General features: G+C 42.7%; 1 protein-coding gene across 5 annotated transcripts in view; it reads left to right on the top strand.

Moving 5' to 3' along the window:
- SPECC1 (sperm antigen with calponin homology and coiled-coil domains 1) overlaps window positions 1–12677 on the top strand; it is a 255686-nt gene that overhangs the window by 119027 nt on the left and 123982 nt on the right. For all 5 annotated transcript variants that reach the window (XM_090292309.1, XM_090292303.1, XM_090292308.1 and 2 more), the window contains one exon: window positions 10914–12493. In XM_090292309.1, coding sequence (XP_090148435.1) covers window positions 10914–12493 — 1580 coding nt within the window. The remainder of the gene's footprint in view (window positions 1–10913; window positions 12494–12677) is intronic.

Below are 12677 nucleotides of genomic sequence, written 5' to 3'. Positions count from 1 at the left end.
GCAAGCTCTAGGGTTTGTTTTTGGACACCCCTGTTTCTGTAACCTTTCCAGTACCTTTAATGTGTGCTATGCGTGGATCTCTAGGAAACACTTGGTTGGAACTCCCCGAAGGAGAGTCCAGCGATGGAAAGGTTACTTGATTCTTCAGGTCGGGCGGGGCCCTGAGATTTGGTAACAGGCAGAGTTCCTTATGGCAGTGCGGCTTTTATCTCAGTTGTCCTGGGTCCAAAGGATCAGTGCTGCCTGGAAACCCCCGGTTGCTGACTGCCTGCTTCCTTGCCGCATTTGCCAGCATTCACATTTCTTAATTCTCATCATCCAGGTGGTATATGCCCAGGTCAGAAAGGGGACGTGGGACAAGGCGCCTGTGAGAAGCGAGACTGCTGCTGCCTCACGCCTTCCTGTTCCTGTCCCACCTCGTTATGCTTCTGCTGCTTTGCTTTTCAGCAGACTTGCAGAGCAGTTTTAGTACAGCAGAACGGAGCAGACAGCACGGAGCCCCACGTGGCCCCTGCCCCCACACGTGTGAGTCCTGCCCCACCATCAAGATCCCTCACCAGAGTGGTACGTTTGTTACAACTGATGAGCCTGTGTGGACACGTGATCACCCAGAGTCCATAGTTTACATTAGGGTTCACTCTTGGTGGTGTACAGTCAGTCTGTGGGGTTGGACAAATATATGATGACGTGTTTCCATCAGTTAAGTATTATACAGAATATAGTTTCACCACCCTAAAAATTTTCTGGGCCCTGGCCGGCTAGCTCGGTTGGTTAGAGTTCGGTTGGTTAGTTTGATCCCTGGTTAGAGCACATACAAGAATCAACCAGTGAATTCACCAATGAATGGGACAGCTCTCTCTTTCCCCTCCCTCCCTCCCCCTTCAGCCCCTTCTCCCTCCCTCTCTCTCTCTCTGTCTCTCTCTCTCTCTCTCTCTCGTCAATAAAAAAAAGTTCTGTGCTCTGCCTGTTCACTTCCTCCCTCCCCTCAAGGCCCTGGCAACCACTAATCTTTTTACTGTCTCCATAGTTCTGCCTTTTCTCAAACGCCATATGGTGGTTGGAATCAGGCAGTATTTACCTTTCAGACTGGCTTCTTTCACTTAGTAATATGCATTTAAGTTTCTCCATGTCTTTTCTTGGCTTGATAGCTCATTTCTCTTTAGTGCCAAATAATATTAGATTGTCTAGACGTACCGTAGTTTTATCTGTTCACCTGCTGAAGGACAGGCACCTTGGTTACTTATAACTTTTGGAAGTTATGAATAAAGCTGCTATAAATATCCATGTGCAGGTTTTTGTGTGAACATAAGTTTTCAACTCCTTTGGCTAAATACTGAGGAGTCCAATTGCTGGATTATGGCAAGAGTATTTTTTAAAATTAATTTGAGAGAGAGAGCGAGAGGAACGGGGGGTGGGGTGGAGAGAAACATCTACTTGTTGTTCACTTATTAATGCATTCATTGGTTGATTCCTGTATGTGCCCTGACTGGGAATTGAACCTGCAACCTTGGCATATCGGGACGACGCTGTAACCAACTGAGCTACTTGGCCCTGGCCAAGTATGTTTAGTTCTGTAATAAACTGCCAATCTGTCTTCCCAAGTGGCGGTACCATTTTGCATTCCAACCAGCAAAGTGTGAGAGTTCCTGTTGACTCTCATCCTCACCAGCATTTGGTGTTGTCAGTGTTTGGGGTTTCAGCCATTCTATTGGGTGCGTAGTGGTATCTCATCGTTGTTTTAATTTGTAACTCCCTCATGATATACGATGTTGAGCATCTTTTCATATGCTTATTTACCATCTATGTCTTTGATGAGGTGTCTCTTCAGATATTTTGACCATTTAAAATTTTTTTTAAGTTTTCAATTACAGTTGACACTAAATATTATATTAGTTTCAGGTGTACAGCATAATGGTTAGACATTTACATAATTTACAAAGTGATCCCCTTGATAAGTCTGGTACCCACCTGTATTTTGCCCAGTTTTAATTGGTTTGTTCATGTTCTTATTGTTGAGTTCTTTGTATATTTTAGATAATAGTCATTTTTTCATATATATCTTTTGCAAATTTTTTCTTCCAGTTTGTGGTTTGTCTTCTCATGCTTCTGACACTGCTTTTATTTTAAATTTCAGATTTAGACATTTTGTTGACTCCTGCTATGATAGGTGAGGATTTAACTCATAACCTTTCACCCCCTCCCAGTGTAATTTTATCACTGCTTTTAGTTCCTTTCTTGGTTGCCTCTTTTATTTTAGTAATGTATTTCATCTTTAATTCTTGCTTGGTCAGCTGTATATAGTACCTTTGCCTCTCCATTTGGAAGGTGAGGGTGTGTACTGTGGTCACTGTCCTTTCTACCAGCTCTGTCCACCTTGCCTTCTACCTCCCAATTTCTCATCTCTACTTTACCTTTTTTTGCTAGCAAGAATAATAATATCAAATATTCTATAAAATAATATTGCATATTTTGTGTATAGGTCAATTTAAATAATGTTATTGGGATGTTTGCCTTTTATTGTTCTTTTTCAGTTGTCCCAGTTTTCCCCCCATTGCTCTCCCCTGTCCAGCCCCCACAGTCAGTGCCCACCCTGTTGCTCATGTCCATGGGCCACTTATACATGTTACTTGTTGTCACATCCCCTTCTTTCCCCCTTCTCCCCTCCCCCTCCCCTCTGGCACTGTCAGTCTGCTCCTTGTTTCCATGCCTCTCGTTCTATTTTGCTCTTTTGTTTGTTTTGTTCATTAGGTTTCTGTGTTAGGTGAGATCATAAGGTATTCGTCTTTTGCCACCCGGATTATTTCACTTAGCATAATACTCTCCAGTTCCATCCACGAGGTCTTTCTTCCTGCTGCATGGTATTCCATTGTGTAGATATACCACAGGATAAGGTACTTATCCTGGCTGGTTTGGCTCAGTGGATTGAGCGTCGGCCTGCGAGCTAAGTGCCGCTGGTTCGATCTTCCAGTCAGGGCACATCAGAGAAGGAAAACTCTGACTCCAAAAAACCTCCGCTGCCTTGCGGCATACCTCTTCAGGGGAAAGGCTAAGGGAGTAAACCCCGACAGAAAATCCGGAGCCGGAGTCCCTAAGGCGGTTTGACGTTGTAGTCAACACCGGCAACTCCTGCGGCGCACCTGAAGCCAAGCTGTATTGACTCCGTCTTTCCCTTGGACCCTTCAGCTACGAAGAGAGGGGGGGTCTGCTGCATGGGCAACGGCAGACCCTCCACATCACCCTGCCCAGGCTCTGTAGCTTCAGCTTCACTGGAGAGGACACTCCAGCGTCATCGCAAGATGTCGATTCAACACGGGAGGAGACAGATACCGTGTCACTCCTGAGTCGGACTGCACAGCCATTCTCGGCGGTGCAGATAGACTCTTAAGAAGCTATACCATCGTCTCTCGAGACGGACGGCTGCCGACGACGAGATATACCACAGTTTTTTGATCCACTCATCTACTGATGGGCGCTTAGGCTGTTCCCATCACTTGGCTATTGTAAATAGCGCTGCTGTGAACATAGGGGTGCATAGGTTCTTTTGTATTGGGGTTTCAGGATTCTTTGGGTATAATCCTAGCAACGGAATTGCTGGATCAAAAGGCAGTTTCATCTTTTGTGTTTTAAGGAACTTCCACACTGCTTTCCACAGGGGCTGCAGCAGCCTGCATTCCCACCAACAGTGCCCTAGGGCTCCCCTTTCTCTACATCCTCGCCAGCACTTGTTGTTTGTTGATTTATTGATGGCTGTTCTGATCTGGTATGAGGTGGTATTTCATTGGGTTATAATTTGCATCCCTCTGATGGCTAGTGATGTTGAGCATCTCTCATATGCCTATGGACCCTCTGTTTGTTCTCCTTGGAGAAGTGTCTGTTCAGGTCCTTTGCCTATTTTTTAATTGGATTGTTGGTCTTCCTGGTGTTGAGTCATATGAGTTCTTTATATATTTTGGAGATCAAACCTATGTCCGAGGTATCATTGACAAATATGTTTTCCCATACAGTTTGTTCCCTTTTAATTTTGATGATATTTCTTTAACCATGCAGAAGCTTTTTAATTTGGTGTGGTCCCATTTGTTTATTCTTTACTTCCCTTGCCCTAGAGGATATATCAATGAAAGTATTGCTGTGTGGGATATCTGAAATTTTACTGCCTATGATTTCCTTGAGGACTTTTATGGTGTCATGTCTTACATTTAAGTCTTTCACCCATTTTGAGTTTATTCTGTTGTAAGTTGGTGGTCTAGTTTCTTTTGCATGTACCATTCTAGTTCTCTCCTAACACTTATTTGTTAAAGAAGCTGTTTTTAAATAATATTAATGTTACTGTACTACATAGGTAGTCTTCCCTGCAGAGTGAAGTCATGTCTTATGATTTTGTTAACTTTCTTACACAGCTGCTTGTTTTCATGAGGTTTCTTTTATTTTTTTTTCACTATTTTTATTATATCTTTTTTTTTCTTCATACTCTTCATCCAAGATGTTCTTTCTGTCCAAGAAGCTTCCTTATGAGGCACTTTTCCTTCCCATCCAGTCTTCTGGGTGTGCCCTCCTCCTGCCTTGCTCTGTGGGTGTGAGCTTGAGACTGCCACTGCTTCCTGGGTCACTCAGCTTCTTCCTCTTATTTACTTTCCTGTTTTACAGGAGCATGTCCCCAAATAACTTCCTCGGAAAGGGTGTTGGCAGTTTAATGTTTTGAGCCTTTGTATGTTTTAAAATGTATTTTCTGGCCCTGGCCAGGTACCTCGGTTGGTTAGAGTGTTGTTTCTGTATACCAAGGTGGCAGGTTCAATCCCCGATCAGAGCACATACAAGAATCGACCAATGGATGCATGAATAAATAGAACAACAAATTGATAGTTCCTTCTCTCTCTCCCTCCCTCCCTCCCTCACCCTCTCTAAATTCAATTAAAATATTTTAAAATAAAATATATTCTGTACTCTAATTGATTTATAGTTAGGTTGGGTATAAAATTCTAGGTTAAAAATCATTTTCCCTCAGAACATTGAAGACATTTGCTTTATTGCCTTCTGGAACTCGGTATCGCTATTGAATGATAATGGCCAGTCTCATTCTCAGTCCCCACCGTGCCCCAAACCTCAGGCGTTCTCGGTGCTCTGAAACTTTATAAAAGATGTATCTGTCTCCACGCGGATATTTTTTTCATTTGTTTTGCTTGACATGAATTCTGAACTCATGTTCTTCAACTTGGGGAATTTTCTTGTGTCAGTTCTTTGATAATTTCCTCCATGCTGTTTCCACTGGTCTGTATTTCTGGAACTTCTGTTAAGTGATTGTTTGGTCTCCTGGATTGACCCTTTGTGTTTATCTTTTCTATTTCCGTCTTGTTTTCATTTTGTTCTACGTATTGGGTGAGTTCCTTGAGTTTGCATTCCATCCCTTTTATTGAATCTTTTAAATGGACAAGCTTATTTAAAATTTTTGAAAGCTTTCCCTTGTATTATCTGAATTTTTTTTTCCATAGTACTCTGGCCTTGTTTGAATGGATGTGCATCACCTTGAATCTCATTCAGTAGGCTTTCCTTAAGTACCTTATATAAATTAGCCTTCTTCCCCACTAGTCCCTTCCCTGCTGTGGCTCTCTGCACTCCAGGACCATTGCACTTTCTCTTCATTCTTTCTTAGCCTTCTGTTCTTTCTTTTATTTAGTTTGAGGTATTTTGGGGGACAATTAATTTATGCTTATCAAGTAAGTAGTTTGATATTCAGATGTTGCACAGAGAGGCCCATAGGAGAGCTGACTCATCTGTATATAAGTGGCATTTAAGATTATGGGATTCAGTAGAATAACCAGGAACATATTTGTAATAAGAGAAGAAAAACGGCTTTGGCTGGGTGGCTTGGTTGTTGGAGCATTGTCCCATACACTGAAAGGTTGTGGGCTAGATCCCCGGTCAGGGCACATGCCTAGGTTGCAGGTTCGACTGGTTGCCTTTTGCAAATGGGAGGCAACTGGTTGATGTTTCTCACATCGATGTCGCTCTCTAAAATCAACAAAAGCATATTCTCAGGTGAGGATTTAAAGAAAAACATCCCAGGACCTAGATCTAAAGAATTCTAATAGGCAGAGTGTGGAGAGAGGAGGAAGAACAAGCAAAGGAGACAGACAGAGGGTAGCTCCTGAGTTAAAAGAAAAACTAAGACAACTTGATATCAGAGGCATGTTTCAAAAAGAAGGAAATGGTTCAGACTCTGCTGAGAGGGTTGAAACTGTCCATTGTGTTGGAGCCGGTGGAGACCATTGAAGAAGGACCTCAGCACACAGGGTTTGGGCTGAGTGACGGGTGTGGGGAGGTGGTGGTGGTGAGGGTGCAGAGGAAATGAAGACAGCTGTGAGCGTGACTCTTTGGAGGGCTTGGGAGAAAGATGTGAATTCTAGTTTTTGTTTTTTTCAATTGAAGGGAATTAAGCTTGTTTAAATGCCAGTCAGAAGGATACAGTGGGAGGGAACATATTTCAACAAGTCACAAGTATGTTGAGGACATTGAGGACACTGGCTGGACTAATGGATGCGTGGAATGTTTAGAGATTATGTGTGACCTTGAAAGCCATGGGAAGAGGTTGGACGTTGCTGCAGCAGGTAAGAATAAATACCTACAGATTCTTGAACAGGAAAATGGATGCTTTATTTAAGGGACTTGACCCAGAATCTCTCAAAGGTGGGAGAGTCTGGAATCAAGAAGACCTGCGAGAGCGTTTCTAAAATTTAGAGAGGATCTGGGCTAGATTTATACTGAAAGGAAAGGAAAAATATGGACTTCTTTCCAAAAGCAGTTAATGGGTTTTAGTGACTGACTTTTTAGTTACAAAAAGGAAGGAGGGAGGAAGGTTAAATATGTTTTTAAGGTTTCTTGAATGGAGGAACCCAAAAATGTTTGGTGCCACTGTCCGACCTGAACAAAAATGAAGAAGGAATAGATACTCAATGAAGTTAGCTGTTGCTGAGATGTTGAGAAGGCTGAAGATTAAGAGGAGAAATCAGATTTGACTGTAAAGAAATCATTGGAACTTTTTGAGGAAAGATATGTATGTGGAGTGATAGTTAAAATATATATATATTCTAATAGCTTAGACTCTTAGAAATAGGATGAGCAGGTTGTCTTGTGTTCAGGAGGCAAGGCAGCAGTGTGTGGTAGGTGAAGACAGTGAACTTCCATCTGTATGTCCCACCTGGCTCTCCCCCACCTGGCTCTCCCACAGCAGGTACTCTATGAATTCTGGTTGAATAAAGGAAAGACTGTTTGTTTATTTCAGAATGTCACCCTTCATCAGTGCATGTTAGAAAGCCTATCAAAGAACAAAGAAATATGCTACTTCAGTAGCATATTCTTTGGGTAAGATGAGGAAATTAAAAAGGGACTGAAATATTTTATTTTCAGCTCATAAAAATTACTACTTGAAACAGTCACCTGATTTATGGTTTAAATGATCATGCTGTTGTTATTTTGAATTTGCTATTCTCTGAAAATTTTTCTTTTATCACTCATTTATCTCTCTGCATATTGTTATTGTAGAATTTTTCGCTCCTGTTTTTAAAAAAGTTTATTGCATAAATATAAGTAAAAAAGAGGAATATTACTCAACGTCCAACTTACTTAATACTCACCTGTTCTCAATATTATATGTTCTTTTCCAGAGTGTGTCTCTGACTACATAGTTTAATGCACCTGTGACCAACTACAATATAATAGAATTTTTCATCTGGCCTTTAAAAATGTAACATTTCAAACATGATTTTTTAAAAATAAGGTATCTTGTTAAGTGGAACTTGCTTTTATTTTCACTTCTTGCAGTCAGACAACCATCCTTTCTAGGAATAAGTAAGTGATGATCTGGTATGAGGATGGGAAGGAGACAGAAGCAGTAGGGTGCCTTCAGCCCCAGACTTCCCATCACTGCTGTCACCCTTGCCATAGTGTACGAGGGAAGACCCCCCCCCCCAAAGAATTATCTTCTGGAGAGCAGACCCCTTGTAGTACAGGCCTCCCCTGCTAGGTGAGTGTTCCAGGAACCCATCTGTATCAGTGTGCCAGCTGGTGTTGTTGTGAGAGGCTGAGTTTGGCTTCAGTGAATTATTTTTGAAGACTCTTTCAACACATTTGCCCATTTCATGATGGGTGATTTATGAGCACACCTGCCCACACCGCGCTGAGTGTTCATCAGTTTTTGACCAAGAAATAGCATTACCCCTGTGCCCCACCCTCCCTATTCACCTGATCTTGCTCCAAGTGACTTTTCTTTGTTTCCCTGGATTTAAAAAGTTCTCAAAGGGAAACATTTTGCTGATGTGGAAGAGGTGAAACAAAAAAAGACAGAAGCACTTAAAAGGCATCAAAATTTACGAGTTAAAAAACTGTTTTAGGCAGTGGAAAAAATGTCTTGATAGGTTTATTGCATCAAATGGAGAGGACTTCGAAGGTGACTGAAATTTAAATATGCAAGGATAAATACACAATTTTTAAGAAATAAATTCTGAATTTTGGGGTCTTCCCTTGTAGTGTGCTAGGTAGCATGCCCAGTTTGGGAGTTCCAGGATGTATTGTTCAGCGGTGAGGCTGCTGAACCCACAGTACTTGAAAGAGACTGAGGGTAGGGCTGCTGATTGATTACATCGTATGTAAGTTGCAGCAGTGCCACCGCTTGACTGCTACCCAGCAGCACCTGTGACGAGTGTGTCTGGGCGCAGACTCGGGCGCAAAACTGGGGAGTGAGCAGCCAAGCGCCAACCGTAGTTTGGTCTGATGATGAATTTTAACAACTCTCTAAACTTCACCTCTACTAATGGCAGATTCTGAAATTATATGTACAGAGATGAGAAGAACCTTTTAGGAAATCAAAAAGAATTATACTGAGGACTAAGTGATGAAAAAGCAAGAACAGAAAAAAGAACAGATGTATTGATAGTAAGAAGTACAACTGGGTTATGTGTTTTATAACCCACAACTGGGTATATGTCATAAATGAACTGTGGTTTGTTGTAAAAAATAATGATAATTCCTAGTAGTTTACGTAAGGCTTAAGAAACACCTAAGTGGAGAACCAACTAAGATTCTGGCAGCCAAAGGGAGGAGTTAAGCTGTAGCTGGAAATGATGACTGAGTTGATTACTCTCTTATTTTAGCTCTTCCCATCTTCAAAACCAACAAATAATTGAAAAGGAGCCTTATTAGGAATGGCAGATGCCTCTGATAATTGGTCCTGGGCCCCCAGTGTTGCCTGGTCTGGCTGTAGTGATGGTGAAACTTTAATTATCCTCCAGTTTTCATTATGGTCCTGGCCAAGATTACTTCACTGTAGAGAACTGGTGTGACTAAAACATTTTATTGCTTAGTGATTTTAATCTTCATTTAACAAGAATAATTAAATAAATCTTTTTTTCATTGCTTATCTAGTATGATGTGTGTGAGGCATCAGGCCACCTGAGAGCATTAAACGTGTGTTGCAGTACTCTGACATCCCCAGTAACTTAATCTGACACGTCACTATAAAACCATAGTTTTCCCAGACAGTTTGGCCTTTATTATGTCAAAGTTTTAAAAGCACTCGACTCTCAGATACTCAGCAACAAATGATGTCATCAACTGCGATTCCAAGGTGCCTGGATGAGCAGGGCTCCTGTCTGTGCACAGTGCGGGTGGTGGGTTCTGCCTCTGCCTGGGCGACTGGCGCTGCTGCCGGTTTGTGGCTGCAGCCCCGGCCCCCCCTTTCCCGCAGGACAGAGGCCTAGGGAGTGGGGACCTCCAGCCCAAGGAGACGACCTGTGTAACTGAGAGCTGTCAGCCTTGCTTCATCAGATTGTCTCTGAGTTTGTAAAACTGGTTTTTCATTGACATTCTGACGCCTGGTGCGGGTTTCATTTCCAGCTCACACAAGAGTGGCATCTGTGTTTTCACTCCTACGATTGTTTTCAATATTGTCTATAATCATAGATGAAAGTTTTTAAATGATTATAGTATAGTATGGATGAAAATAAAATATAATTCCTTACATTTCCCATTATAAGTATTCTAAATTCCTTATCGTTTCCATTATATAAATCCCTTTAACATTTAAAGCTGTACCATAGATACATGTGATGCGCTTATCCCATTTGTTCTTGTTTATCTGTGAATACAAATGAGCACAGTACTTCCACTTAACGTGAAAAGCAGTAGGTCATTGGATCAGGTCTGTCTCTCCAGAGGATTATTGTGATTTCTTAATTAGATTTGTGCTCAGTCAAAATATGTTAATGATGAGTTTTTAAATGTTTTTCAGAAATTCATATGGTATTGTATTTTGTCAAAAGATTGCTGTTTAGTTGTCAAGATTATCAGTTCAGATGTATTAAGTTGTGGGGCTGACAGAAAACCCAATTCAAGGTGACTTCTATGAAGGGTATTTATTTATTGGGTTGCATAATTGGAAGGCCAACAATAGGCCAAGCCTGAGGGTTGATTGATTAACAAATCCACAATGCTACTAAGAATTTTTTTCTCCTTTCTTCTCTCTTTTCTCACCTCCTTCTCGTGATGACAAGACGGTTGCCAGCCATGCCCAGACTTAAGTGTTTTCTCACTCGTGTCCCATAATCTTTTAGAAGCTCACCCACAACACCTTTCCTTGTGTTTCATTGACCTTAGTGGAGGGGTGCACCCATGCCTGGAACTACAGACTGTGGCTCGGATGGGATTCTGCTGAGTGGCTCAGGCTGGGGGTCCGTTTCCCCTAAGTACAGGGCTGTGGGAGCAGGTACAGGAACCCTAGTCAGAACTGGGCAGTCAGCTGGGGCAGGGGAAATGGGTAAAGGGCGACAGGCCCCCCGGTTGCTGTGCAATGTGAGTAGCAGTCATTTGGGTTCCATTTATAAAAGTGCCTGCTCTGTTTCATTGGTTTTTCCTTATGTCTTTAGGGGCTGTGACAACGACCAAAAGGACAGGCATTCCAGCTCCTCGAGAACTTTCAGGAACCATCTCGAGAGAGAGAACTGTGCCACGTGTTCCCTCCAACCCAAAGAAACCGGTGTCCAGTCCAACTTCTTCCAGCACACCCACCCCTACCAGGCCCCTCAGGAGCACTCCCACAAGACTCAAACAAGAGAACGACAGTGGGGAAAAGGCCGCGCTTGAGTCCCAAGTTCGGGAACTCTTGGCAGAGGCCAAAGCAAAGGATAGTGAAATTAACAGACTTCGAAGTGAACTAAAGAAATACAAGGACAAAAGGACTCTGAACACTGAAGGAACCAACACTTTGGACCTGAAGGTGGATGGAACATCAGTCTTACCAAGTGAGTCAGAACCTTTGATAAGAGCTCTTGAGGAGAAGAACAAGACTTTTCAGAAAGAGCTTGCTGATCTGGAGGAGGAAAACCGGGCCTTGAAGGAAAAACTGAATTATTTTGAGCATTCACCAAATTCAGAAGGGGAAGCAAGTCACACTGGTGATTGTAGCTGCCCAACATCCATAACCCAGGAGTCAAGCTTCGGAAGCCCAACTGGAAATCAGTCGTCAGGTGAAACCGATGAGTATACAAAAAACATACCCCAGGATGTATTACGGACATCAGGTTCTTCAAGTAGTGATGTTACCAAAGCTTCCTTGTCACCGGATGCATCGGATTTTGAGCATATCACAGCAGATACCCCCTCGAGGCTCCTGTCTTCCACAAGCAACCCCTTTAAGAGTTCAAAGTGCTCTACCACTGGGAGTTCCCCTAACAACGTGAGTGAACTGTCCCTGGCTTCCCTCACGGAGAAGATACAGAAAATGGAAGAAAATCACCATAGCACAGCAGAAGAACTGCAGGCTACTTTACAGGAATTATCAGACCAGCAACAAATGGTGCAGGAATTGACAGCAGAAAATGAGAAGCTGGCGGACGAGAAGACGATTTTGGAAACTTCCTTTCATCAGCATCGAGAGAGGGCAGAACAGCTAAGTCAAGAGAACGAGAAGCTGATAAATCTCTTAAAAGAGCGCGTCAAGAATGAAGAGCCCATTGCTCAGGAAGGAAAGCTGCTGGAGCTGGAGCAGAGGTGCACAGAAATTCTTGAACAGAGCCGCTTCGAAAGAGAGAAGCTGCTCAACATTCAGCAGCAGCTGACCTGCCGCTTGCGGAAGGCTGAGGAGGAGAACCGGGAGGCTTTAGAAACGATTCAGCGCCTGAAGGAAGAAAGTGAAAAACTGAACGGGCTTCTAGAACTGGAACGGCACAATAGTAGTGTGATGGCCAAAACTCTGGAAGAGTGGAAAGTTACCGTGGAAGGGCTGAAGATTGAAAACGGCTCTTTGAAGGCTCATTTGGAGAATGAGAAGCAGAAAGCTGTAGAGACAGGTCCCCTGGGGCAGACGGCAGAGGGCTGTGCAGTTAAAGAAATGCTGAAAGCCGCTCGAGCTGAGAAAGATCAGCTGGAACTGTCTTGCGCTGAGCTCAGACAAGAATTACTAAAGGCACACGGTGAAATTAAACATGTTTCAAGCCTGTTAGCCAAGGTAAGGCGACACCGGTTTATCAGTAGTTGCTCATCCTTGTTAACATTTTCCTCCTTGATCTTTAAATTCACAGAGCACAGAGAATCTTTTGCTTAGTCAATTTCATTCATGAACCCAGCGTTCTAGCTTGAAGATCTGTTAGATTCCAGGCAGATTGGGGATACAAAAATGAAACACCCGCATT

Source organism: Furipterus horrens, unplaced genomic scaffold (assembly GCF_987537825.1).
Source record: "Furipterus horrens unplaced genomic scaffold, mFurHor1.1.pri manual_scaffold_11, whole genome shotgun sequence".
NCBI lineage: Eukaryota > Metazoa > Chordata > Mammalia > Chiroptera > Furipteridae > Furipterus > Furipterus horrens.
Note: the sequence above shows the minus strand (reverse complement) of the source record. Positions and strands in the feature narration are given on the sequence as shown.